Source organism: Chlamydotis macqueenii, chromosome 8, assembly GCF_036417535.1.
Source record: "Chlamydotis macqueenii isolate bChlMac1 chromosome 8, bChlMac1.mat, whole genome shotgun sequence".
NCBI lineage: Eukaryota > Metazoa > Chordata > Aves > Otidiformes > Otididae > Chlamydotis > Chlamydotis macqueenii.
The window spans coordinates 13498580-13526478 of record NC_141563.1 but is presented as its reverse complement, the minus strand read 5'-3'; the positions used below and the strand labels follow the sequence as shown (position 1 = coordinate 13526478).

The window sequence follows — 27899 nt, the reverse complement described above, 5'->3', positions numbered from 1 at the left end:
GGTTGTATGGTGGGATGAACTATCGCCGGCTGGGAGGAGGAGTAGGTGTTATCAAAATGACGCACTGTGAATCCCATATATGGTAAGCATCAAGAGGGAGGGAGACCCCTTGGTTCGCATTCCTAGAAAAACTGAAGAGACTTGTTGACACTGGACCTCTTTGCAGCTCTAGTATGAATGCTCTAGATCCAATGTAACTCTTTGCCGGTGACTCTATGGAATTCTAAAAATGACTTCTGTGAGAGTGTGCCCAATGGGAGACCACATTGTCAGACTCCAGGGAACCACTGGACAAAAGTAGAAGTGTTGCTTATGTCCGTATTTTTTCTGAGTAGTCTACATTTTTGAATAAACCAAACTGTTAAGTTATTGTAGCGTAAATGATGCTGATGTAGAGACCATGCGCTATACTGGGAGTCTGGCAAGGAGGAAGGTTTCCTGCTTTCCCTCCTGCTGTGAGCAGTGGATGTGGCAGCTGTGTGGTGGGCAGAAGAGAAAAGTGATACAGAAAACATTGCTTTTGCCTTATTTACAGAAAGCTTCAAAAAAGTACTTGACTTGCAAGGTGCCACCTTTGCACAGAAGCTTTTCTGTGCACAGAGTATATTTATTTTTTCATTTAATTTGTATCATGTATTTTCTTTGTATTGGTCACAGCGATAATTCCAGCTTTTTATATACATATATATGTGTGTGCATATATATATGTATTTTATATATATGTATATGTGCGCGTGTGATTTGAGTTTTGACAAGCTGGTGGTTAGGGCAGGGCTGTGTCCTGCCAGCTATTGTGGTTCCAACCCTTGTGGTATGTTTTAGGGTCTCTTAAAGTACAGGAGAGCTATGAGGATGGGTGCCCTGAGTATCTTTTCAATCTTGCTGGAGGCAAGAAGTAGAACTGGAACTCTCATCTATCGACTGAATCAGTGAAGTGCCCCAAAAGGGTGAGAGTGAAAAGGATTTCAGATTATGCCTTTTTACTGTATGGTGTATGGTACAAAAGTTTGGCTTTTGTCTCTCCCCTCCCCTGTATATGAACCTAGAAACAACTAGTTGTTGCTTACTTACAAAAATCTGTTTCTCGCATTGCCTGCTAAATATCAGTTCTTGTCTGAAGCTGGGATGCAGGTCTCATCTGTTCGTTCTGACTAGCCTAGATCAACACTCACTTCTCAGGTTCTTGCTGGTATGGCAGACCTGCAGTCAGCTCCTGCTGAAAAAAGCTTAAACCAGCATCATCTTAGCTGCCCTCCTGCCACTTGTCAGTGTCCTTAAAATTCCTGTTGTGAAACACTGACTGTGATGAGATGGTACCCTCCCTTTTTTTAATTTTTATGCACTTTGCCTGTGTTTATTTAGAGCAGGGGAAAGGTATGAGGCTCACTAGATTTTGGAGGGGGGGGACTGTTTGCTGGCACTGTGAGTAACTGTCATGTTTCAGTGACTGTGGAGGCACGCAGGGGTGGGGGGAGAGAAAGGACAAACTCTAGTTAACTGTAAGGTTCTGATATGTTTGTACTGTAATTTCTATTTAGTATGAAAGAATGACCTTTTGCACCTGATACAACTTTGGACCTTACTAAATCTGATTCTAGAAGAGTAAGAGGACTGTAAATTCTTGAGATGAAAAAGGCAGTGCTGACATCTTAAGTTCTTTAACTTCATAGTTTGATTCATGTAACTCAGCATTTTAATGTGCTTGAACATAGTAAAAATTACATTACAGTAATAAATGGGTAACTAAAACTTTTTTAAAAGCCCCTTTTCCCAGAAAGGTTGGTATTCTTGTGTTTACATATGAGATCATTTGCACCTTTACAAGGATAACAAGTATTCTGTAAACAAATGTTTACATGTATCATTTATGCTTTTTTCTAGCATGAGTAACTTGTATAAATAGTGCTATCTTAATAAATTTCTTCTATGCTGTTCTTTGTTTGTTCTTTTGTGTGAAAGCAGTGGACTAGACTTTAGTATAGTTTGTATGGACATAGATGCTGGGGTTTTTTGGTTTTTTTTTGTTTTTTTTTTTTTTTCAGATACCAGTCCAAGTAAAACTGGCTTAAAACTCTGCTGTTTGGTGTTTCCCTCAATGGCCTAGAAGCACGTCATTCAGAACCAGCTTTTTCTGGGAGAAAGCATCTGTACTATCTGGCTAAATCTAGCTCTGTTGACATAACTGCAGTTATTGATGAGGGCTATACTCCAATTTGCAGATAAGCCTGTAAAAAAGAGAAGGAAGTAGCTTTTCATTTCAGCAATATCTTACAGCTAGAGTGTAGTAGATACCACATATAGTTAGCAAAGTACTACTCTTGCAAGCGGAGTATGGCTGTAGTCCATATGCATACTCCACTGGAGTTAATATGCTATTAGTCTCTGTTCTTAAATAAAGGAAGAAGTTAAAAGAGGCTATACAAAACTACAGGTTTTTAGAGATTTATGGAAATTTGTTGAAAACCTGAGCATTAGATTTAAAACTAAGCCATGGGTGTAACAGTCCTGTTTTCAAATCAAATACAGGTGCCAGTTATGCCAGACCTCCTATTCCCGCTTTACCCAGTGTTCCTCTGAATCAAGCTAGCAAACTTTAAGATGTTTCATAAAAGGAAAGTAAAGCATCAAAACGGATAGTTTAAACAGCTGCTGAGCTGTCAAGACCTTCAGAAAACTGCTTAGCTGTTTCTACCAGGGTAAGAGTTATCACTTTACAAGCAAAAATAAACCATCTTCAATTAGTAAACAAAAACTAAAAACAAGTGCATGTTTCTGTGGCTAATTCTGGAAATACATTATTAAAAGTATATCAGGAACTAGGCATGCAATTATATCATGTTAGGCAGTAACATGTTTGCATGGCTGGTTCATCTCAGTGTTGCTGGGGAGAAGGATAAAGAACATTTTTACTGACAGCTGACAAATCCTAAAATTATGTGGTTGGGCAAAGATGGGGGAATGTGCATCCCTGCTTAGGGGGAAGGTCACAGCGCAAGCTCATCAGACCTTAGACATGCTGTACAATTGTAGAGGGGACTGGACTTTAGGTAACATTTGTCACATAAGCATATCTTTAATCAGGAAGAGGTGGTCTTTACTTTGCTCAAGACCAATCTGTTGGTAAAAGATGGTAAATATTTTCTTCATTCAGTACTGTAATGCAGAAGTCATAACACTTAGCAGGTGCTTATTCTACTTCCTTGCTGCTCATTTAAGCTAGAGCCAGGTGCTGTGCACTAGCCCTCTGAACTCCTACCTGCTCTAGCAGGGAGAGATCTAGTATAAAATTTCAGCATCCATAGCTCCAAGCCCGACTGCATTCTGGTCTACAGGATTACAATCCAAGACAACAAACATCAGGCAAAGCATAATAAATACCTAGCTTATACACAGACTTCAATTTCCTGTGTATTAACTTGTCTGAGAGGACCAACAGGCTGGACACACAAGGCAGTTGTCAGTCTCATACTGTTCACCTTAGCCCAACCAAGATACAGGTGAACATGTTACAACCATTACAAACTGGCCTCAGCAAGCTAGAAAGGAAGTTAGAAACCTGGACTTTTCCACCCTGAGTTGTAAAGTATCCACCCCTTTTTCACGTGTGACCCAAGAGTAGTCATAGTTTAGCTAAGGCCTGCATGGCTTTGGCTGTCTAGTTAGGTGAAAACCAAATTGCTATTTGAAACACAGAAACAACCTGTCAGTAAGTTGCCTCCAAGAATTTGCAAAGTTTTATCTCCTAGCCCCTGGGTGATACCTACACATAAACAAACAGATGGACTATGAAAAAAGTGCTTAAGAAGCCATGAGAGGTTTATACTGTAGTCCTTCTTTAGAGCAAAAAGTCTGCATGTCTTTGCTGTGCATGACATTGAATTACAGCTGGTTACAGAGTGACTGCAGGAGTTAGATGTCCAACTTTGGACAGCCAAGATGAAAGGAAAGAAGATGCTGCAGGAATAGGTTTCCAGTCAGTTTCTCAGCATGTGTCTTCCAACAGTAAGCCTTTCTAGCATGAAGAATTACTGAAATAACTCACTGTATCTGAGAGATTGCTAGTTCTGTCAGTAGCATCAGCACTCCTGTTAGGTATTGGCTTTGTAGAAACTGAAAGAAAGAGAAAAAAAAAAGCATGTCAAAACAAAAATGTCAGTTGACAGATTTCCACACCCTTAAATGGTGGGAAACCAACTACCAAGTTGATTAGTCAGTTCTCTGTTGTTGTTTGCAAGGTACCTTTGTTATTATTTTGACCCTGGATACAAGGAAAACACACGTGCCTACATGCTGCTCATTTCAGAGCCCTCTGACTTCTGCTCCTGTCCTATGTGAAGCAGAGTACCTAAGAAATGCCCTGCTCCTACTCCAGCTTTTTGCAAGGTGAGAATCCTAGAACTCCTGCTGCTTCAGCTACCTCCCTCCTTCTGTAGGAGGACCAGTGAGACTATGCCAGTTTCCTTAAATACCCATATTTTCCCATACTGAATATGTGTCTGACTTTAACTCATTATCCCCAGTATGGAAGAGCCATAGCCAAGTTTACACAACACACGTTTCCAGAAGAGAACCCTTCTTCAGAAAGCCTGTTCAGTTGAGTATCTCCTGTGTTTACTGACCATCAACATAAAAAGTTTTTTCAGCCACTTCTAAACTACTACAGTTAAAAACAAGCAATGTAATGCTAACATTTAGTGGTTGGCAGTTGTCCTACCAAAGGCCAAAATTGTTGAGATGCTTCCCAGCAAAGCCTGTTCTCCTTAATTTGATGAACTTATGCTCCAGGAAAGAGGTGCCTGAGTGAGGTCCTAACTGTAACCTCTGACATTCCCTCTGTCCCCAGAAAAATGGAGTCAGCACATCACAGACTAAATTTAAGCAATTGTATTTACACAAACTGTTCTTTAACTCAGAAGACCGTATTGTATTGCTTGAGGAAACTTCAGGAAGGATTAATCCTCTATGGTTTTAAAGCATATTATAGATACCTCTATAGAAACACCAGCAGCTTTATGAAAAGAGTAAGAAGTGAAGTAGTTTTATGCAAGGTGCTTTGACTCTTAACATCATCTGTTGTCTCTTGGCTCACCCACACACCAGTTATTTGTATATAGCAAGGGAATTGTCTTCTGCCTGTGTCTTAACAACTGCAATACTAGAAAGCTAATGAACATTTGGCATCTTTTTAAGCCTTAAGTGTTTGGCCAATGGGCAAAGAAACTTTCCTGTTAATACTGCAGCTAATCCATCTGTTTCTGGCCCAGGACTAGGGTTAGTAACTTCTGCTGCAATACAGGAGTAAAATACTGTACTGACAGCTGCCCCAACTCCAGAACCATTCATGACTAATAAAAGCTGAGGGTTTAACAACTTCTTCTATGAAGTTATGCATAAGAAACTTTGATTTGTAGAATTAAGGCATTTCTAGACAGGTACAGCTATTTCACTTGTCCAACATTAGGACAACATGCTACTTAAAACCTCACCTTTATAATCCCATCACAGTGTGCTGAGGCAATTGCTGTAGAAACTTTCACCAGTTTTGTAGCTGACAAGTGGATCTTAAAATGTCTGTGGAAGTGAGAGTAAAGGCAGTCCATGAAGACATCTACCTCTTCTTGAGTGATCTCTCCTGGAGTTTTTTGGACCGTGTCCCACAGAGCTTTTGCATCCTCTGGATGAATGGCATATGAAATATCCAGAGGCTGGGACAAACAGGGGACAGAGAAAACTAGTTCCATGGCAGATGCAGTTTTGTCCACTTTGCATCCAGTCCACATAGCTGCCATCCAGCTGAGATTGAGAGGGCTGAGGGCTAAACGGCGGAAGCAGCAGTCAAAAGTCTTCTGAAACCAGCTTCCAACAATAGACGTGTAACTCTCTGCCCCGTTAGCAAGAAACAGAGGTAAACAAGTGAAGTCCTCTGGCATGTTCTCAGAAAGATCATCTCCAGACACACAGCAGAACCAGCCTGACCATATCAGTTTCTCTTCTGAGGTTTTTGGGGAAGCTGGTGATCTCAAAGAAAGCTAGGATGAGGAAAACAAGCATCATTCTTTTCTGTAAAGCTCATAGTGACTCTGTCTGTTACATCCCTAAAAGATGCATGCACCGTTGAAAACAGTGGGAAAAGCACTTTTTACTTAATTGGGAGTAGTCCTGGAGCTGAGTTTATTCGGCTTAATTCAGAAGAGCCAATCTGTGGTACATCCTATAACCACTGCCATACCAAACTTGGCATTTCAGTAGCATCTTGAGGCAAAGCATTTCAGAAATACTAATTAGACTTGAGCTATAGCTTGGAAGTAGGATTATACCAACCTTATCGAGGAAGCTAAGTAACCTCTCAGAGTCCTTGCAGTAAATTGACTGCTGAACTAAAAAATTAGACAAAGATTGCTCCTTATAGTCTTACTCTGATCTTGTCAAAGAGTTGAACTCAAAATTGCAATTAAATATATCCATTGCTCATGAGATGTTCTGTTACAGTTAGAAACAGACAGGACTGACTTTCATTAAATGTCAACAGATACTACAGTAGTTAATCCATACAGCTAGGGTTTAGTATTTTTTCTTTTTTAAGAGACGGTGTATTTTGTGACAGCAAAAGCAACTTGTAAAATGCAAGTCTCAATTACAATTACCAAAACTGCTAGGAAGACCCCTTACCTGCACGAGGATCGCAGCCTGGTCTTGGTCGCTGCCTTTCAGGTCTGGAAGGCTGGAGATAGCCACTTTGATGTCCAGCTCAACCCCTACTTCCACCGCCAATCCTTTCTGCTTCTCGGCAGCAATGAAAGCACTCAGCAGCCTGGCGTAATCCCTCAGATGAGCGTTAGAGAACCTGTACAGAGGGGTCACGCTGTATAAGGTCCACTGCTTGCGCAGTAGAAACGCCGTTTTCTGCGGATCTGCGTTTTCCTTAAAAAAAAAAAAAAAAAAAGTGAAAAAAAAATAAAAAAAAACAACAAAGGAGGATAGCTTCCCCCTTTAAGGCTTGCAAAGGGCTGCCCAGCCCGCACGGCCCGGGCTCTGTGCCCGAACAGGGGCGGTTTATGCCGCCTGGCAGCGCGGCGGGAGCGGTGCCGAGCGGAGGGGAGCGAGCCCGGGCCGGCGGGGCAGCCCGGCTGAGGGGACAGTTAGGCCCCACCATCAACCCCCCCGGGCCCCACCTGGGAACGCGGCGCCGGCGGGAGCAACGGACCGCTGGGGCTGAGCCCGAACCTCCCCTGCGTCCGCCCAAAGGGCGGCCCCCGCGACAGCCGCCCGATGCTGAGCAGCGTCCGCGCCGCCCCGTCTGCCGACTCCATAACCGGTACCGAGCCCGGCGCGACTCCCCGCCGGGAGCCGTTTGAATCCCTTCCCGTCAGCCTCCGCAGCGCGCGGGGCCGGGGCCGGGGCTGGGGCTGGGGCTGGGGCCGGGCGCCGCCCCTGGCCGCCATGTTCGTGGCGGGCGGAAGGAGCTGGCGGTTTCCTTCCCGTCTCTGCATTTTTAACGGGTCGCAGGTTGGTGCCGCTCCCCTCTTGTTTCCCGTTCAGGTGCAGGCTGTGACATGGCCCTTCCCCGCCTGCTGCTGCTGCTGCGGCGGTTGCCTGGAGAGCTGGCCCGGCCGGGCTGCGGGCGGGCTCTGCACCGGGCGGCCTCGGCCCCGCCGGTTCCAGGTGAGAAAGAAGCGTTTGTCTTGTCCCCGCCGCCCTCTCGTGCGTGTTGGATGTTTGTTATTTTGTTTTATTTCCTGGGACCCAGGTCAGGGGACTCTGCACAGGCAATTAAAGGTGCACTTGTGATAAATTGTTATACTTGGATAACTTTTTAAAATGTCCCCTCTAAATCCTGCTTTTATTTGACTTTGGCATCTCACAGTGAATTCAAAGTATATCAAAGCAATTTGTCTATTTTTTTTCCCCCTGAGTTTTTACTTCTTTCCCCCCCCCCCCCTTCCTCTGTAGCACACAATTTGTAAACAGCGTGGGTAGCTGAATGCCTAACTTAAGAACAAACCTTCTTGCCCTTTACTATTTAATTTTAAAGGCTGTGGTGAAGGTAGCGAGGGAGATTAGTTCATTTAGTTAGACACATACATAATACATACATGTATGTGTCTAGGTGATAGTGTTCTTCAAATTTCTCCTTGCAAACTGAAACTCTAGCACATTCTGTAAATGGTGTGCTTGGTTTTATAACTAAGTCATGATACCAGCCACACTGGGGCCTGTGGAAGGTCTTCTGTAATCGTGGTTCAGGCCTTTTACCAGTAGTTGCAGGCAGGAAACTGTTCCGTTTACACCCACACAGTGGGTGTCTGTATGTTTCAGTCTTGGCTTGTCAAGCCCCCTTTTTGCTGCTTTTCTCGTTTCAAATCTGCATTTGTCAGCATGCCTCAGAACTGATCTGCAGCTTTCCCTTCTCTTGCCCATGAAAATTGGAGGGCAACAGTTTGCGTTGTGTTCAGATTTCTGTATGAAAGTTTGAGACATAGAAAAAATTCCTCTTAAAAACTTGTTTATAATAATTGTATGTAATATTTATGTCCCAATGTCTTACAGCAGTTGTATTGGGGATATGCGGAGTATTTTCTTTCTGTATGCCTAAATTTAGTTGGTGTTGGGGATGGGAGGACCTCTGTGACTTTTTTTTTGTCTTGCTTCTCTGCAAAAGCCACACAATAATTTCTTACTTTTATTCAAGACTTCAATAGCTTCGTCACACGGACGAACACTTGTGGAGAGCTGCGTTCTGCTCATGTTGGACAAGAGGTCACACTGTATGGATGGATTCAGTATCAAAGGTAAACGCAAACCAAGGTGAAAATGGAGATGCTTATTTGACAGACCCAACGTATGCTCTAGGCCTGGATTCAAACACCTTTTTATACTTCAGGTTATCTTTTAATACCCTGTAGTAGTCACTTCTGAAGTGAGTAAAACAGTTAAGAACTCTGTCAGATCAGTTTTTAAAATTTCAGAGTTTCCTGCAAATGTTAATTGATCCTCGTTACAATACTATAAGCAGTTAAATATTATTACCCTTGATGTATAGGGGAGAAAGCAAGTAATAGCATATTTATAGCAATTCTAACAGCTGCGAGCAAATAATTTCTTTTATATAATGTCCTTAAATTTAATCAAACTATATCTTTTCAACTACAGCATCTAGTAGTGCAATTTTGAAGCATGCAAGCTTTGTTTAAAAAAGAAATAGTAAGAAGAGGTAGTACGCAGAGGATGGAATGTTAATTCCAACAGTTTGCAATAGGTGGCATGATACAATCACTCCTGCTGGGTGAAAAGCATATCTGCATACAGCATGGACAGTGCTCCAAAATATTCTGATCTTGGGTGTGTGCTTGTAAAATTGAGATAGGTCTTGTGGCTTCGGTGAAATTAATTTGTATCGAAAGTCACGTTTTGCGTTTTACAATTCGGAGAGGCTGCTTTTTGTCCAGCATTCTGCAGTGATGGTCTGTGTGGGATATTTATTTATTTTTTTTTTTCCAGAAGGTCCTGAGCATCTCATCTTTAAACAATCGTGGGTGGAGTTCTAGGAAACAGAGTTAGGATTATTGCAATGAGATTTTTGCACTCTTACTTTTAAAGGCAGCCAGAGTGTGTTCCATATGACAGCTTCTTGATGGATTAAGTACAATGGTAGCTGTCTCTTCTGCAGCTGAAGAGATCAAGATTTATGATTCTGGGTCTAGGAGTGTGGATTGTTCATGTGAAGCTTCTTATGGGACCAGTGTGCTCCTTCTTGTTTTGTGGTTGGACTTTTTTTTTTTGTATCCATGTGAACTTTAGTTTTATTGCTCATCTGAAAGTGTTTATCTGAACTATTTTTCCCAGCAGAAAATTGCATGTGTTCAGAATCCCTGCTTTACATTGATTAATGTTCAAATTAAAATCTTGCCTCTCCTGGTTATTTGCACGTTGTTTGTCTGTGACTGGGCAAAATCTGAAACAAATTGTTCAGATTAGATTCAGATGTGGGAAAAGTACCTGTATGTGCATTACTTGGGAGTGATTTGAGATTAGTCGCAAGTACAGAAAGTAGCAAGCTGCCATTGTGCTTTGGCTTAAAAAGCAGAAGACTACTGAATTATTGAAAAAAATGGTTTTCCTTTTGTGTTTTTCATGGATCAGACAAGGCCTGTTTCTGATTTTGAGGGATTTCCAGGGACTGACCCAGGTCATAATTCCCCAGGATGAGGTAAGTGCTACCAAAATATGAGTGTCTATTTTATTTTTTTTTTCCTTTGATCACTTGAGTCCAGCAGACATGAAGAGTGGAATGAAGTACTTTGTGAGACTGAGTGCTCTGACTCACGAGTAGACTTAACCATTATGAGAGCCCTGATCTGACACTGCAACAGAAACATTAATGCTGTTTCCCCTGGGTTATGAGGAGTGATCCTGAATTCAAATGGGCCCTTACGAAATGAGACCCTTGAGCACACTGCATTTCTCCTGTTCTTTGGATTTCTCCGAGACTTTGTCATTTTCTTGTAGGCACATTCCCACGTGAAGAAGCTCTTGTCTAATGCCCCAGTGGAATCTGTTGTGCGAGTGACTGGAATTGTGTCCTCTCGGCCCCCAGGGCAGGAGAATCCGGTGAGGATTCTGAGTTTTTATTCCTTGTGGCAAAGGAGTACTGGGTAGTAAGATTACAGTGGTTTTTGTGTAATAGCTTTGCCGTGGGTTCTGGGTGTGTGACAGCCTATCCTCAGATAATGTGAGGTGAAATAACTGCTCTGACGCGTGACTTAAGAGAGAACCTCAAAGCACATTAGATACCCACGAATTAAATTGTGTTCCAGCCCTTTGAAAGGATAATGGCTACCTTTTTCAGACTTTCAAGGTGTGGTTGAGATTATTTTCAAGAAAAAAAGTTGTTATTGTCATCACAAGTTCCATAGCATGTGATGACCTATTTCTCACTCAAAATAGATTTTGCTGTTCTCATTGTATAGAAAACAGAGGTTGAATAATTTTTTTAGTGTTGTGCATTCCTCAGCTCTCATTATAATCAGCCAGAGATTAATCTGCCAGGATTGTACGTATTCCATCGTTGACAGGCTTAAAAAAAGAACCTGGATTTATGACCATATTTTTTTTTTTTCCGTCTGACCACTTACTGATGTCCATAAAGAATGCAAGCTTCAAGCCATGCTTTTATTTCTTTTAATCATTTATCATTTTGCTGGAAGATCATAGGTACTTTCCCCTGGTAAACAGAAAGAGTTCTGTAGGATCAAATGAACTTTGATGTGGCACAGTGCTAAGTGGGGGAAGCTGGCTGTTCTTCAGGATCTAAGAAAAAGATGCTCAGAACTGGAAGTTCTGAGAAGTTCTTCACAAGTTGCCTTTTTTACTGATGGTGATCCTGCTAATAAACACTGAAATGTATACTGCGTGGCTGTTCATTGAAGCTAATGGACATATTATTTTGTCCGAATGCATGTGCCCTAGAAGGGTTTGTGCCTGACTGTTCCTCTGTGCTCAGCATGTTATTCAAGGAGAAGGCAAAGGAAAATAATTAAATTTCTTGCAGAGATCAGTATACTGCTGGGAAAGAACATACCATCTTTCATGAGGTGGCTTGGTGTTTTTCTGAACGGGAGGGAAATCTAGGGGAAATCTGTCCTTGAGAGAAGTTCTCTGAGGTGTACTGTGTTAGAAGGCAGGGAGGATAATCACATGGGTTTCTTTTCCCCACCCTCGACAGTCGAAGTACCTTTGTCCAATTGTTTTCCCGAAGTTCTGAATCTAACTTTTTTTTTCTTGCCTTTTTGTTCCAGAAAATGCCAACAGGGGATATTGAAGTGAAGGTGGAGACGGCAGAGATCCTAAACTCCTGCAAGAAGTTACCTTTTGAAATTAAGGATTTTATCAAGGTGTCTGTTTTTTCTTTTTTTTTTTTTACCAAAGTGGTGGCTTTTCAATAAACTGGGAATTTACCCAGGATGATAGCAAAACATCTCAGAGCTTCGTCTGGTTCTCCTGATTCTGTTTTGGGGGAAGGATGGTATTTAAAATAGGGGTGCTGCTTGTTAGCTGTGAGGATGTATTTCTAATTAGAGTGAAGCTGAAAACAAAGCTTGAATGATTCCAGTGCACAGGGTTTTCAAGTATCACTGTACGAACAGATGGTGAAGGGAAGAGTGAAAGAAATGAAGCTATGCTAGCTTTTTTGAGAGTGTGAAACAGAACCTGCCAATGCACTGCTGTGCATTCAAGGCAAGGGACAAGTAGCTAGTCAGCCAGAGCATTTTCTTCCTCTTTAAGTACACAGTCTTGTAAGAGATTAGTTTCAGTGCAGGCTCCATGATGTAGGAGAGGCATCACTGTTAAATGAAGATATTCTCTGTGCCATTGAAACTGTGATTGATAGATAGGTCCTCCCTGGAATTGGGAGGACCGGCTTCTGTTCCTTCTGTGTTACGGGTCCTGGACAATTCCCATCTGCACTACTTTAGTTTTCCTGTCTGTAATAAGGATGTATCGGCATTTAGTTCCTTTAGATCTGTGTATGGTACCACTCCTCTGCTCAGAAATCGCAGGGAGGATTGCCACAGTCTATTGCAGTGGACTGTGAATAAGGAGGACTGAAATCCTGAGCTTTGAGGCTACTCTTATCCCAGTAAATGTCTGTCTGTTTTGGCTTTTTTTTTTTTTTTTTTTTTTAAAAGTGATTGTCATACATGGAAACGCTCTCAGTGGTTGATGTTTCTGTGTAGGTTGTGGGTTGCGGCGATAGAGCATCATCCTTTTTTAGCTTCCCCCTTTTGTCCTGTGGCTTTAGGAGCAGCTTCATTGGACATGCAATTTGGTTTATGTCTCTTAATCCTAATTATCTCTTCTCTCCAGAAATCAGAGGCCTTACGGATGCAGTATCGCTACTTGGACTTGCGTAGCTTCCGGTTGCAATATAACCTGCGGCTGAGATCACAGATAGTGATGAGGATGCGGGAGTATCTATGTAACCTCCATGGTAAGAAAAGTACTTGAACAGTGTGAAGCAAACAACATTTTAGCCCTCCCTTTTTCTGTTTTCTATTGCTGGGAAAGATTGTCAGTTAACTTGTTACTCCAGACTGGTCCCACTTAGTATGGATGTGTGCTTGCAGTGGGGTTTTTAGAAGGTTGATGGCAGGTCTGAAGAACAAAACATATTGAAATCTCTTAGCATGCTACAAACCAGTTGTTTCAAATGAGCTATATCCAATGAGACAAGGCCTTTTGCAGGTAGTTTCCCCTCTTTTGGTCACTCAACTTGAGGCGTGTCAAAGGGATGGATTTCTTGTAGGGCTTATGCTTATCTTAAAATCAAGACGTCCTTTTTGGAAAAGCCAAAGCCTCGTTCAAAATGGATAGAGAATTAACAGGTTTTTGACATAAATGGTGTCATCTGTTATGAACAATTCTGGCAGGACATCATGGTAGTTCATAGCCTTTCAATCTGTCATTACACAAGTTATTCTCAGAAGCAATGAATTCTTAGATTTTTTGATTCTGTGGATTTTTAGAGAGGCTGCATGGTGTGCTAGATTACCTATTTTGCTGACTAACCCTACTCTAGCCTACTTTGTGTCATACTAGTTCTTCTCTCTGCTCTCAGCATATTCTCTGTCTGAAGCATGTGTTTGTTCCTCAGGGTTTGTGGATGTAGAAACTCCAACGCTCTTTAAGAGAACCCCAGGGGTATGTATTCTGTTAGTAATGTGGTTTAGCCTCCCGTGGTTGCGTAGGCAGTTCATGGCTGAACTGTTGTCACTTGCCACTCTGCCTTCATTGCTGTTCCCTCACTAAGTGACAGCTCATGTGCAAATTTCTGATGTGATACATTGATCCTTTTAAAAGTAGAGGGAGTGAAAGGGAAGAGGTTATATGTTGTGTCTTAATTTTGAACCTTCAAATAAATAAAATTTCCGACTTGTAGAGTGCATGTTGAATGTAAGTCCTGTCCTGGGACAGCCAGATTATAAAACCAAAAAACTTCCTCTAAGCACTGTTTCCCCAGCATTTATCTCTTTAACTAGTAGGTTACAGCAGCAGTGGTGCTGCTCAAAGCATTTTAATTTCTGAGTTCCTTTGTTTCGTTTCGGAAATAATCACAGATAAGAGAGCTGTAGCCCGGGAGTCGTTGATGCAGCTAACACATGGAGTTCTTGCATTTAAACCCCTGTCTTTGATGGTGTATTGTTATGCATCAGTCTCACAGCGCAGGAGTTGGAGAATCCTCCTTTGGGATATTTTGGACCAAGCTGTTTAACAGATTTTTGGTTTTTAAGTGTAATGTACAAACAGGCATTTCCTCACAAGTGGGATTTCATAATGGGGAAAATAGGTCCTTTCCTCTTGTGCTTGTAGGTTGTGTTGTTAGCTTAGAGTTTTTTGGATTTGATTCTGCAAAGCGGCTGTGTTTAAGGTGGTGCGATTGCCTGCCACAGAATCCAGTCTCCCAGTAATGATCCACCCAGTTTCTACATGAGATGTGATGTGAGACTTAAGTCCCATATATGTTTAACGTAATTGCTACAAAAGGATCCAAGATACTGATACTCGATTTGATTCAACAGTTGAACAGAGCTCAATGGTAGAAATATGCCTGTGGTGGGAGCAAAAGATGGTGAAGGCAGGAAGGTGTTTTGCAGTCTATTAAAAACTGTAACTACCTCGAAAAGGGTAGCCTCTGTTTGCTGCAGTTCCTGGAGAATGCTGAAGAGATTGTGCATTTCATTGTAATTTTGACATACCACTCTTTAACTGCTGTGCTGACGTATCTTGCTGGGAAGTTCAGTGTTTGTCTTCTCTTGCCTGGGTGAATGGAAGGAGGTTTGTAGAAGAAGTGTGAAAAATTGATCCAGAGATTAGGAAACCTATGCACTGATTTTTAAAAAATTTTAGCTTGTATGTTCACTTTTCTTTGTGCTTTGGGCTGAGTGCTCAGAAATTCTCAATTATTTTTAGTTTCTCTCTGGAAGATAATTTTATATCCTCTTCCTTACAGAGAGCAGTAGTTTTTCTTCAGAGTTTGGTGTGATTTTTCAGCTGTGCAGAAGGCTGTCTTCCTGTGTCCGATATTTCCTTCCCTCACAGCTGAGCAAATTGCTGCCGCATTTGTTGCTAGGACTGAACTGTGATATGAGCTGAAGTTAAAGCTCACATCTCACAGGAGGCAACGGAGAGCAGGAAGCATCAGGGAAGCAGAAGTGGACCCGCATTTCAAGAGTGGTGATTAGAGCAGTGTTGTAGTTTTACCAGATGTTGGGAAAAGTCTCTCTTCCAGCTTTCTTCCAAGCACTATTTATAGCCTGTTCAAATAAAGCTACTCTTTCACAGGGTCTGAAAAGATTCCCCCCTGCCAAGCCAAACACAGCCAGATCAGGGGCTGATTTCAACAGAAGGACCTAGCCCAAGCTCATGCCTGGCTTGCCTTTCTAGGGTAGAGGTCCAGACCTAAAATACCAGCTGCTGAATTTTATAGTATTTAGCTTGGCTGCCTTTGGAACCAAGGCAGCAATTTCATTGCCCTTCTCAAAAACTTTTAAATCCCTTTGTGCTTTCCCTCATATTTGACTCAGGGGCAAAGATTTGGAAAACAAGAAGTTCCTAAAGTGAAATAAACCTGCAATGGAGGGAAAGGCTATGGTGTGAACTCATGCTGTCAAACACAAAAGAATCTGTGGGAGGAGAAATGCGATCGAATGCTCTATTTGAAGAATTGGTGTTGATTGCCAGTTGGGGTGATTGTTTGCTTCTAGTGCAGTTGCTCAGATGAAAAGTTCAAGTGAACTTTAAAAATCCATTCTTTAAAATCCATTTTGATTTGATAAACTTGATGTTTTTGCCATTCCGTATCCACTTGTAACATTTTGAGCAAGAAAAACTAGGGCAAGAGAAAGAGCTGAATCGTCTGAAAGAGAAGGGGAAAAAATGGCCTAAAACCCAAAGACTTTTGGACAGCAGCATCTCTGTTGTGTACTAAGTATATTCAGATCAGCTCTTTGTCAAGGAATTGAGGTCACTTATTTGCTGAACTATGTAAGCTTTTCTCTTCTTTCTGATGCCAGGGAGCAAAAGAATTCCTTGTGCCCTCGAGGGAAGCTGGCAAGTTCTACTCTCTACCGCAGAGTCCTCAGCAGTTCAAGCAGCTCCTCATGGTTGGAGGCCTGGACAGGTAAGAGTTTCCTGAACTCCTGTTCTCTGCATGTCCTGTGCAGGATTTGCTTGCTTTAATCTGTGAGGTTTTAGATACTTCCCCAGAAACATGCTGCCAAGGGTTTTGTGTTTTGAAGAGGGATCCTTCAATACTTGGGACTTCCCAGCTAGGCCAGGCCCTTTGCTCCTCAGCAGGAATGCCTCCCAGTAGGAGGAAACGTATCCTGTTTGAAAGTTGAAATCTTCACTGTTGTTTTAAATGGAAACCTGATCTGAAGCACAGTCTATCTGAAGGTTAGAAAGTCTAGTGTGTGATAACAGCCTATCCAAGAGTAACCTATAGAACTGATTGAAGTGAGGCTGGGCAGCTGAGCATGACTGAGACAAGGAAAACATGTTCTCAGGGTGCATGAGTACAAAGCTTTTAATTGGGCTTGTTCCTCCAGATAAAATTGAAGGACAGGGAGGCAGTCATTCATGCAGTGAAATGCAGGCCAAGTCTTGATTATGACTGAGTTTTGCAAGGTCCTTAGTAGAGTTGAGGATTGGAGCAGAAGGTGGGAAAGGGGTTGCGTATGCCCCTGTTGGGACACAGCTCACCTGGCAGCCTCCATGTGCCTCTGGAGGGTGTGGTTTGAGATGGATACAGCTGCTGATCCAGTGGCTTCCACTCAAAATTTCATGCTTATGAGGGGATGAGAACAACCAGGATGTACTTTTGAAGTGATGAGGGCAACCAGGACTATGATCATCTGCTGCGAAGGGAACAGTGCTGCTTTTTTCTTTTTAATGATCAATTCTATAGCCAAAATTTAATTTAGGGTACTTTAAATTGTTACTTAAGTAAAAGTATTATTTCAGGTACTTTCAGGTTGCTCGCTGCTACAGAGATGAAGGTTCACGGCCTGACAGGCAGCCTGAATTCACGCAGGTAACTGGCTTGTACTGCCTTTCACCATCCTCCTCACCTCAAACAGCTTGTAATTGTTTTCCCTTCTGAAGAGTTAGTTTCTGCTAGCACTTGTGCGTTGTGGGAGTTCAATGTTGTTTACTGTGTGTTTCACAGACAGCCCTTTGGAGTTAGTATGGGACATGCACAGAGTAGTTACTGTCCTTGGACAGTCCCAGGTGCAGATGTGGGAATTGTGTTGCACAGTGATTGTGCTTAATGGTGCAATCTCCTCCTGTCTTGCTGGGTCAGGCGTCCTATTCCTCAGCCTTGAGATCCCGGGCAGAGTTAGCCTGGTTCATTCAAGGCTTCCCCTTCTGTCCTTGTCGTGATTACCTCAGTTCTCTGAGGAGATCGTGTCCTGAGTCATCAGGCTGTAGGGAAGTCATAGGCACACCCTGAGTCCAGTGCAGTCATGCTATGATTTAATACAGTATATTGTTTCTTTTTATACTAGCTTTATAGTCAGGAGCTTCTGCAAGTAGCAATGCAAAGGCAAAACCTATAGCTAATGTGGAATCCTCCCTCCTGTTTTCTTTTTTAAGATAGATATAGAGATGTCATTTGTAGATCAAGCTGGGATCCAGAGACTGATAGAGGGCCTCCTGCAGTATTCCTGGCCTGAGGAAAGAGGCTCCATTACAACTCCTTTCCCTTCCATGACATATGAGGAGGCGTTGGCTGACTATGGGACTGATAAACCAGACACTCGTTTTGGGATGAAGGTGAGGGTTTGCCCCTTGGAAACTTGCAGCTTCTCGTTTCTGTTAGTGTTTTAAGAATAATCTGTTTAAATAGTGTATACGTGATTGGCCGGAGTTCTTAATCCTGTAATTTACCCAAGGTGTCTATCCCATAATCATCTCTTGGGGAAGAGAAAGTTTGATTATTTGACTGTGGGAAAATGTAAGTTTTAAGAAAATTTTGTTTTAAAGATAGTGTAGTGTTAGGAAGCCATGCATTTTGACTGTCTCAGGAACAGAAGCCATAAGGCCTCCACAGGTGCCTTAAGTGTTTGTCTGCTGCGCTCCAAAGCACACTCCTGGTGAGCATGCTTCATGAGACAGGCTTCTCCAGCCTTTTAATGGCCTGAGGATATTTTCAAGATAACCAACTGTGGTAGTGTGCATACACTGTTTGTACATTAAATAAGAGTGTGAAAGTATGAAATAAGAATATTGACAAGCGTATTAAGAGGAACAGTGCTAAAAAGCAACAAAGCATCTTATATTTCCCTGGGCATTAATTTTTGGGGTTTCTTTCTCAGTGTGCAGCTCTCTCCACTATGATAAGATGTCACCACCTCAACCTTGCATTTTCCTGGCTCAAACGCAATTTTGGGTTTTCTTGGCTGTCTTGCATTTCCGTTTCTGCAGCATTCAGCTTCGTTATGGTTATTCCAGCTTGGCTTTTGTTCCTTTTTTTGTGAACCCTCTGATTTCAGTGAACAAAGAAATGGAGTCCCAGGGAGTGGTGTGGAAGGTGTTAAGATACAGGTGTGGGATTTTTTGCGTTGTGTTCCTACCACCACTGCTTTTTCCTGTGATCTGTCCTTTTTCAGATAGTGGATATCAGTGACTTCTTACGAAGATCAGACATTCAATTTGTGCAGAATGCACTCAGTTACCCCCGCGGCACTGTCAGAGCCATTTGTATCTCTCAGGGGGCGGTAAGTGATGCTTTTACATAATGCTTATGGTTTATGTGAAATAAATAAAATACCAATTTATATTCCTTCATTGGTATGGAAATGTTCCCTGCTATTAGTGGGGGAATAGTGCCCTTCAGGGAATTTGGGATTGGTTGTGATTGACGTCAGGTTAGGCTGAATGGTGTTAGAAGAGGAGAATGGAGATGATCAGGTGGGGAAGAGTACATTGTCCTCAGGGAGGAGCAGAAGAAAACAGAGCTGCAAGGTCCTTAGAGGACAGGGAAGGTTTCAGCTTGCTTTTGTCAAGGGTGGCTTCTGATGTGCATTTCAATAATAAATTGTGCTCTCTGGCAAGAGGCTGAAGTAGAGCCAGGTATGGCACAGCTCTGTTTTGGAGAGAAGAGTCAGGTGGTTACAAGTGTTTGCTTTTGCTGCATTTGTGAGCACAACTCACGTCTCATAATGAGAATGTCACAGACCAAATCCAAGGCTGACAACAGATGTGGAAAATTGACACAGCCATGTATTTTGGCAGGGAAGCAGATTTAATTCTGGCTGTGGTCATCTTTGCAGCTTGGGCAGCGTGGAAAAAAAATTGTTAAACACTGAGTTTTACTTGGGGAATAAGACTTTCTGACCACAGTTTGTTTTAGGATTCCTTTAGTTTTGGTGCAAAATGCAAGTTACTAGCTTCCCACAAGAGGGCACTAAGGTTTGTGTTTGAGCAAAATGAAAGTGGAGTCTTGAGCTTCTCTAAACATTAGAGTAGCTGAAAAAAAAATCAAGATCTTGACACAGGTCCTCACTTACTGCATTTCTCTGCATTTGTCAGCCCAGTTGGTTTCCCTCTGTTCCGCCAAACTGAGCTATGCCTTCCCATCAGCAGTGTGGTGTTATAACCTTGTCCCTGCATGCTGGAGACAGTTTAGTTGGCATAATCTAACTCTGCTGATCTATGAGCAGGGAGAAAAACTGTACAACCTAGAGGGGCCTCTTCCTGAGAGGAGCCCTTGGTGGGTGTCATCACACTCAGCTGCAGCCTAGTGCTGTGGCCCCTGTCCTGTTCCACAGCCCTCATAAGAACTTGTACTGGAAACTAAAGAACTTGAGAAGTCTGGAAACAGCTCAGTAGATTTGAATCCTGGTCAGACTTTCCATGAATTTTGCTGATGTTTAATGTGTCGTCTTTTACTCTTTCTCCAGAGATATCTTAAAAATAAAGATGTGGAGTCATTAAAGGATTCTGCAAAATCCCAGTTTAACCAGGTGAGGCATTGGAAATGGTGAATGACAAAGTGCGTATAAAGGCACTTGCAGGCAGAGGAAGATAGAAGAGCGGTTTTCAATAGCTGAGTGCTGCCTGAGCATGTGATGCTTCAAGGCAAAAGAGGGCAGCACTGGACTGAACATACTCTTATCTTTCTGTAGGAAATCATGGAAATTATCTGCAGGCCTGACGGAAGCTTGAAGTCTTTGCTTACAAAGTTTCTTGGTGAGAAGCAGCAGTCAGAGCTTATCCACGCACTGAACATACAGACGGATGATGTGGTACTGCTGGCAGCTGGTGAACACAAGCAAGTGGTAGGAAGTATTTCTTGGGTGGCTGTGTGAGCTGAATGTTGCTGATGATGGCTTTGATGTTATCTGACCTTAGTCTAGTTCTTATTATTGAAATAGGTCATAATCTAATTCTGTGTTTCTCTGGAGCTGAAGCTATAGCAACAGCAAACAAGGCATGAAATGTACTGATTGCTTTTATTTCCCCCAGTCAAATTCTGGGAAGAACTTGTAACTGAAACGAAGGCTGGAATATAAAACACAAACAAGTCAGTGCCTCCTTTTCTCTCACCTTAACTTAATTTTTAAGGATCAAGCAGAGATTGGAAACAAGGTCAACTAGGTAATTTTATCTCCCATAAGCAGATGATGAGAGTGAAGCACAGTTAGCAGCAGTCATGGGAGATTCTGTTGCTACCCTTCTCTGTGGTCTTGCCAACAGACATTGGTTTCCAACCATTGGTTTATGCCAGGGTGTCATGCTTTGCTTGATAGCCAAAATTTTGTCATATTCTCTGTGCCTTAATTTCTCTATCTGTAAAGTGCAGATCTTGCCTGTGCTTCCCCAGTTAATCCACATCTGTGTGGAGCTTCAGATTAGTTTTAGGAGAGTTCTGTGAGGATGGAACATTTAGGAGAATGTGAACTTTCCAGCTCCTTACTCACCTTTCTTTGTCAAACCCTGGAGCTGCTGTTGCCTCAGCAGGAAGGTATTGTCTCACAGGACACAATGCAACAGCATTTAAGCCAACAATGCATTGCAACTGATGCTGTCTCTAATACTACCTTTATGAAACATTCTTTCCTTGGTCGGTGTTTGAGTGACCTCCCTGTTAATACAATTTTCCTGTCTCATTCTCTCCCTTCTCCCTTGCAGTGCTCTGCATTAGGAAGCCTACGGTTGGAGAGTGCTGACCTTCTTGAGGCGGCTGGGCTGGTACTTCGTGATCCTACAGCTTTTCACTTTCTGTGGGTGGTGGATTTCCCGCTTTTCCTCCCAAAGGAAGAGAATCCCACTGAGCTGGAATCTGCTCATCACCCTTTCACTGCTCCTCATCCTTCAGATACCAGCCTCCTTTATTCTGATCCCACAAAGGTAACTAACTTCATGCCTGCCATGCTGGCTCCTTTACAGCTGTATGTTCTGGAAATCTGGGCCGGTAGCATCTGTTTTTACTGTAAAAAGGGATGTTGTTTCATGGAACTGACTGCATATTGTATCTGTTTGGAAGAGATGGCTTCCAGATTACTCGGAGTGACAAATACCCACGTGTGCCTGCACAAAAGGGGCTTATAGGAAAGAGTTGCTTAAGGGGAGGAGTCTTATATTCTTACCCATCCCATGTTGCTTCAGGTTTTGATCAGCTTTGCAAAAGGATTTGTACCATTCCCACATCTGTCAGCAGTGCTTCGTGCCTCTGATAGGACTGGTACCTGAACTGCAAGGTTTCACTGAGAGAGCAGTGCTGTAGTATGCCGTTTCTTCATTCCATTTCCAGTGTCTCTGCTGTCTGTGTGCATGTTGGTGTTAAATTCAGCTGTGCCCCAGCCTTCATAAGGTGCTTGTTCATTTCTTTCTGCAGGTCCGTAGCCAGCACTATGACCTTGTGCTGAATGGCAGTGAAGTTGGAGGTGGCTCCATCAGAATTCATAGTGCAGAACAACAGCGTTTTGTGCTGGAGAAAGTGCTGAAGGTAACACCTGCAGATGTCTCTAACATTTTCTTGGAGATTTAAAGGACTAATTAATTTAAATATCCATTTCAAATTCTGAAAGAAACATTCGTGTGCGTCTCAGATAAAGAAACATAACTGCTAGCCTTGAGTGATGGATGACTTTATCATACCTTCATCTTACGTTGCTACTAGGAAGAGTGACACTTTTTATGTAACTTTGCAGGAGGACTCTGAGGTGCTTTCCCATCTACTTGAGGCTTTAGAGTTTGGAGCTCCACCTCATGGAGGAATTGCTTTAGGTGAGTACTCTGTAGCTCTCCAGGATGCTGATGTCTTGTGACTTTTTGTTGTTGTTGCATGTTAGATCCCAGGAACAAGCCTTATGATTGTTAGCAAAAGCCTTGTCTCCTTCTGACAGAGAGGGCAGTGCTGGTGTTGCTATTTGGCACCACCAGTGTGGTAACACTGTGTGGGCTTAGAAGGAAACAGAGGTTTCAACACCAAGTGCAGAGTGTTTTGGTGTTCTTCCCCAGCGTCATAGTGTGATTTATTTCTTATGCAAGGACCAAATCACGTGTTGATGCCTCTAAGGATGATCCTTATACACTGTTCTACAAACAGAGTGTTCATTAAGATTAGGTCATCTTTTTTCTCATTCCTGTGCAGCGAGAACAGGATCCCTGTACTGCATGCCTAGAGGCCTGGGACAGCAGGGACTGGGACTTTGTGTTTCACGCCCTGGGTCACTGCCACAACCTTGCCCTCTGCTTCAGTCTCACTTCCCTTCCTTATCTGTTTTGGTCATTAATTCAGATAATGTCAGATTTCTTTTTTCCTAGAACACTGAAAGCTTGTGGTTTTAAAAAAGAAGAAAGCCAAACATGCCCCCCTCCCAAACAAACGAAAAATCCCCCTGCAAAAGACAAAGGTAGCGTTTTCACCAGTTTTCCAGTGTGATTTCCCTCCATCCACTCACCCAGAGGCTCTTGTTCTTTTTGAATTCTTCCTAGTTGTTGTAATTCTTCAGAACTGGTTGATCAAGAGCTTTGAGCAGTTAAGCAGAGACAGTGTTCCTGCCACTTAGCTGCCCTGGTTTCGTTATGCTATCTTTGCAAAGGCACTGTCTCTGTCTTGCAGTCCTTGGTGTGTTACAGAACTCTCTGTAATATTGAAAAGCTTTATCTTGATAGGCATTTCTGCTCTTTAGGCAAGTTTGTTTCTGTGATATTGGTTGAGATTACTTTTGTTCTTCAGGTTCAGTAATACTATCTATTCCATCCTTCTTATTTTTTGGAATCGGAGGAAGTAATACAGGGCCATAACTCAAGTGGTTCACCAATTTGTTTTCTGCTTCTAGGACTTGACAGGCTGGTGTCTCTCATTGTTGATGCTCCCAGTATCCGAGACGTCATTGCTTTTCCTAAATCCTTCAGAGGACGAGACCTGATGGGCAATGCTCCGGACTATGTCACTCCAGAAGAACTAGAGCCATATCACATCCAGGTTTCCTGGCCTCTTGCAGAAAAAGAGGCAAAGAAAAACTGATGTAAGCCAATTTGTTTAACCAGAGGTGGTTACAGCTTCTAAATACTAGAATTCAGTTCAGAAAACATCAGCTATGGGAGGATGGGGGCCAGTACCACCCTGCTGTACTTTGGCAGTTTCAGAATTGAATGGGAAATGGATATGAGGGCTCCCTGATAGGAATTCACCTTTGGGCTGGTAATGGGAAGGAGAACTAGAAAAGTAAAACAAAAGAACATAATTTTAGCAAAGGATATTGAGACTATTGGCTTTGGGGTGTCACATTGCAGGGAAGATGTGATATATTTTTTTCACTCCCCACTTTTTACATGTCTCTTGTAAAGTATTTCTCTTCCGATCTGGAGGAGATAGTGTCAACTTGCCCGGCAGAATGTTTTGTATTCCTGATGATCGTTGAATCTGTTAGCTGAAGACTGCTAGAAAACAGCAGTGCTGTGCTGGGCCAAGAGCTCTGGAGTAAAACTTCAGTGCAGCCAGCCGCTTGTCTCGTGTTAGAGGATACAAGATCATCCAGAACTTGCCATGGGGAGTTGATATTCAGCTGTGTTCTCTCTCCAAAGAGGAGGAGGAGAGAAGCATTTGTAATATTTGCAACGGTTGTCCTCATAATACTCGTGAAAGAGGTGATAATCTGTCTTTGGGGCCTGTGGTCCTGGTGTTTTGCAGCACACTAATTCTGAGGTTTGTATGTTTGTAAATAAAGTTTATCTGGCAATGTAGTTTGACTGAGCTTGGCTTTGGGCTTTCTGTATAAGAGTAAGCTGCCAGTTTTTCTTTGTGACCCCTGATCCCTCCAGGAGATGACAAGAAATCTGTGACAGCATGGCAGGATTGCCAGTCTTCTGTGAATTCTGCCTGATCCTGCAAACCTGTTGCTACAGTGCTGAGTGATGCAGCAGCAAGTTCCTCACAAGTAATTGTCTGTTCATCCCTGTCCCACACCAGCACAGCCACAGTGCAGGAGCAGCTCTGCTGAGTAGAACATGGGCTCTAGCAGCATCCTACTAGACCAAGTCACTTGGCTCTGCTCTGCAGTGTATAGCAAGCCCTCTGCAGAGGCACTCCAGTAGGTGTTCTTAACTCTGTGTTTAGGTTGGAGAAAGCAGAGAATTGGCAAGAGGAAAGGAGGAAGGTGAAGCTGAGGAAAACAGAAGGAAGAGATTACCTGAATAAGCTAGGAAGATGATGCAAAGGAAGAAAAGAGAGAGCTACTGTGTCCCAGCTGGGAAGGACAGCAGGAGGCATCTGCCAGAGGAAGTGCAGGAGGACAAAAGAAGGACAGCAGTTCTTCTCTGAGCTGATACCGAACTCCTGCCTTCTGCAGGAGATCCTGTCCTGCAGATTCTGGGCTGCTCCAAGGGTTATCAGCTAATTCAGTCTCCACATTGTGGGATGATAACATTACATAGTGGTGGAGACTGTTGGTGTTTTTTTTTAAATACTGGACTGTCCTTCTGATAAACAGCAAGAGAGGTGGCTCTTCTCCTTAAGATTGTTTTGGGTTTTTTTTGAGTGCTTTATGCAGGCAAAAAGTACCATCCATAGACAAGTAACAGTAGAGCTGACTTGCTTCTGCTCTGCAGATTATAAGGTGATGGAGTTATGTGTGTAAGAAGAAAACCTAAATCCTTTCAGTCCGTGATTTGTGTTCACATTCATTGTAGCCAACACTGAATTCCTTAACTTTTTTCTTGTATAAGCTGTTAATTTTGATCTTGAAATTAATTCACTTTTGGGTTTGTGGTGGGTTTTTTTTTGTTTGGTTTGGTTTTGTTTGGGTTTTTTGTTTGTTTGTTTTGTGGTTTTTTTGGCGTTGTTTTTTGTTTTGTTTTGTTTTTTTCCCTTCGCCCCCTCCAGTAGAAGCTGTCAGTAATGGACTGAGGATCAGTTTTCAGAGAGAAGCTGAGCTGAAAATTGGATCCCTACGCAGATCCATGTTAAAGACATTTATTTTTTTGTTCTTGTTTTTGTGGGAGGGAAGAGTCGCCTTATGAGAGTTATACCAGCTATTTTGTTCCATTAACTTGTTAAGTGGTGATGTGGAATACAGCTACTACAAGCTTATGTATTATATTCAGACTGCTTTTTTAGAGGATGCTGGATTTTGCTATTTAGTTTCTTTACTGTTAGTGACATTAAGATTTGTGTGGAATTTTCTTGAGGGTCACCTGTGTTCCTAAAGCAAGGATGTCAGAGGCTTGTTTAAGGATATGGAATCACAGAAAATAACAGTTCTGAGAAGCTCTTAATTTTCTCCAGACTATTATTTATTGTAACTGTAATCATAACGTGCTGAATTTTTTTCTAACTGTGAAAAAGGGGTGCTGTTTAGTTAGTAACGGTTTGCAAAGGCAAATGCCATTTACATGTAAAGAGTCCTAGTTCTTTAAATTAGGATTATCATCAAGCATTCGAAGGGTAACTGATGCTCTAAGAGGCTTAAGCAGAAATATAACATTGCCTGGAACCTTCTTGAGAGCACTTGTTAAAGCATGTGAGCAGGCTGTCTCTGAGGCATACACATCCCTCTCTTGTGCAAGCTGTTTTGTGTGATGTTTGTTTACCCACTGCTATATTAAGGACTTACTGCAGTTTTAAGTGTGTGAGACAGCCACGATTAGCCACAATGAAAAAAATGCAGCAAAACGTCATCTGAGCTGCTGCAGTCCTGCCACAATTAGGTCAGTGGAAAAGACGTGTCCCAAATTTATGCAAACCATCTGTGCTTGGAGTTGTGAATGAAGGTGGCTTACAGTACAAGTGTGTGAATTTGCCAGTGGTCGTGTGGGTGTTGCCACAGAGAAGACGTTAATTGTTTTGGTTTTTATAGAGCATTGTGTAAGGTTTTACTTGGGCTTGTGAAAGCCTTACCTACAGAGAGTCACTTTTAAAGCACAATCCGGTTGGCATACCAAGCTGCATGTTTTGGTAGAAGCCAGAGTAGGCAGGCATTACAATGAACTACCTGGAAATAAGGGGCAGTCATTGCAAACCAGTATCTCCTGTTTGCTGAAGAAAAGCTGCTGGCCTGTGATCCTGAAAACAGCTGTTAAAGCCACTGCTACATTTCAGCACAATTCCATCACAAACACCTGCTGAATATAAGCTACAGCATAACCACAAACTGCAAGCTTCTACAGAGCCCTCATTGCTTCTACCTTCCTTTCTTTCTCCTGTGTGAGGCAAACCTATGGAGAAATGTTGCTATGTCAGCTGTGCCAGAAGGTCCTGGACTTCTCTAGTAAGAGTTAATATTTGAGTAACCTTTCATTAGTGGTGTGGTGTATCAGAAAAGGTGGATGAATCCATATTGCTGCATGGTTTGTTTTTTTGTTTTCCTTGCCCATGCAGCAGCAGTCTCTAGGCCAAACTGGCAGTGTAAATCCTCATCAACTTAACGAGAGTCCAAAGTCCTTGAGAGTGCCTTTGTACTATTCCTTTTTGTCCGAAGAGCAAGCAGTAATACAGTTGGAATACGCAGACTCCTCCCTGTGCTGGAGGTACTAATGACAGCTGTTACCAGAAGCACCCCGCTGGCGCACAGAGCAGCTTCCCATGCTGCAGAATGTATGCACATAAAATTGGTAACAACACCCGTTTCATTACTGTCTTCAGATTCCTGCGGTGATTTCCACGTGTCATCTTGACTCCTCTGCTCTTACCTCAACTGCTTTTCAACGTGTGTGTGTGTGTGTGTGTGTGTGTGTGTGTGTATGATGGACAAGAGAATTGCCCAGCCTCTGGCTACTCTGCCCGGAGCAATTGGCTTTGTTGGGAATCGAATCACTGGCTGGACACTGGTGCTGCCCGAGGATTTGTTTTGGTTCTTTAGTGGTACAGATCAGCTTGTGGTGGTTGAATGTGTTCCTTGATATGATCTTCTCAACTCCAGAGAAGTTAATGACTAGCATACATGGGATGTCAGCAGTAGGGTGGGCAGTGGGATTGTACAAGGAGGAGGCAGGATGAGTTGTGTGTAAGGCTTCTGTGCTCTAACCCCACCAGCTTGCTGATTTTCTTATTAGATCTGAACAGAACACTGCTAAAATGCAGAGACAGTTTATTCCCTGCTTGTAGGGGAACTGGCTCTGTGTATGTGTCAATAGATTTAAAGGGAACAACCCTTTAGTAAGTTTATACTGCCCTTTTGTAACAGCAGAGAGAAGTTTCTGGTGTGTTTCAGTATTTCCCTCACTTCTAGAACAGGAATGTAGCATGCTGATGGGATTCTCTGCAGCCGAAGTGTGGGTTTGGGTTTTTTCTGAAAAGTTTCCAATATTCCTATGAGAATATTCCAGGTTGAGCCAAGCTTGGGAGAGATTGCAACGTTTGAGTTCAACCATCCCAGATGGCTTGGGTGAGT

The 27899-nt window shown here is 42.6% G+C and overlaps 3 protein-coding genes across 16 annotated transcripts in view; 2 read left to right on the top strand and 1 right to left on the bottom strand.

Moving 5' to 3' along the window:
* KLHL20 (kelch like family member 20) overlaps nt 1-5158 on the top strand; it is a 29135-nt gene extending 23977 nt beyond the window's left edge. For 7 of the 13 annotated variants that reach the window (XM_086753058.1, XM_086753054.1, XM_086753055.1 and 4 more), the window contains 2 exons: nt 2-82; nt 2527-2762. In XM_086753058.1, coding sequence (XP_086609184.1) covers nt 2-82; nt 2527-2587 — 142 coding nt within the window. In that variant the 3' untranslated portion in view covers nt 2588-2762. Of the gene's footprint in view, nt 1; nt 1936-2526; nt 2763-4303 lie in introns of those variants that run through there. The other 6 variants (XM_086753065.1, XM_086753062.1, XR_015259156.1 and 3 more) reach the window with 5 other exon arrangements.
* Nucleotides 2862-7328, bottom strand: CENPL (centromere protein L). Its single transcript, XM_086753066.1, has 4 exons — nt 7173-7328; nt 6670-6921; nt 5487-6029; nt 2862-4110 (listed from the first exon to the last, which is right to left on the bottom strand). The coding sequence occupies exons 1-4, from the start codon at nt 7308-7310 to the stop codon at nt 4039-4041; spliced, it is 1005 nt and encodes a 334-aa protein (XP_086609192.1). The 5' UTR covers nt 7311-7328; the 3' UTR covers nt 2862-4038.
* Nucleotides 7329-7441: 113 nt separating this feature from the next.
* DARS2 (aspartyl-tRNA synthetase 2, mitochondrial) lies at nt 7442-24255 on the top strand. 2 transcript variants are annotated; one of them, XM_086753395.1, is made up of 17 exons: nt 7442-7662; nt 8690-8789; nt 10141-10207; nt 10507-10608; nt 11796-11891; nt 12865-12988; nt 13652-13698; nt 16071-16177; nt 17020-17089; nt 17653-17832; nt 18669-18776; nt 19962-20024; nt 20187-20339; nt 21193-21411; nt 21899-22009; nt 22215-22290; nt 23349-24255. In XM_086753395.1, exons 1-17 carry the CDS (start codon nt 7554-7556, stop codon nt 23534-23536), a joined length of 1920 nt encoding a protein of 639 aa, XP_086609521.1. In that variant the 5' UTR covers nt 7442-7553; the 3' UTR covers nt 23537-24255. The 2 variants fall into 2 exon arrangements, with proteins under 2 accessions (XP_086609521.1, XP_086609522.1); XM_086753396.1 differs by lacking the exons at nt 13652-13698; nt 17020-17089.
* Nucleotides 24256-27899: the final 3644 nt, after the last annotated feature.

Bases quoted from the DNA above. Each gene is read 5' to 3' on its own strand.
- CENPL (XM_086753066.1), bottom strand. From the start codon at position 7,310: ATGGAGTCGGCAGACGGGGCGGCGCGGACGCTGCTCAGCATCGGGCGG. The intron at 6,030-6,669 runs GTAAGGGGTCTT...TCCTCATCCTAG, and splicing joins AGGCTGCGATCCTCGTGCAG to CTTTCTTTGAGATCACCAGC. The intron at 4,111-5,486 runs GTGAGGTTTTAA...TCTTTCTTTCAG, and splicing joins ACTGTGATGGGATTATAAAG to TTTCTACAAAGCCAATACCT.
- DARS2 (XM_086753395.1), top strand. From the start codon at position 7,554: ATGGCCCTTCCCCGCCTGCTGCTGCTGCTGCGGCGGTTGCCTGGAGAG. The intron at 12,989-13,651 runs GTAAGAAAAGTA...TTTGTTCCTCAG, and splicing joins GTATCTATGTAACCTCCATG to GGTTTGTGGATGTAGAAACT. The intron at 13,699-16,070 runs GTATGTATTCTG...TTCTGATGCCAG, and splicing joins TCTTTAAGAGAACCCCAGGG to GGAGCAAAAGAATTCCTTGT.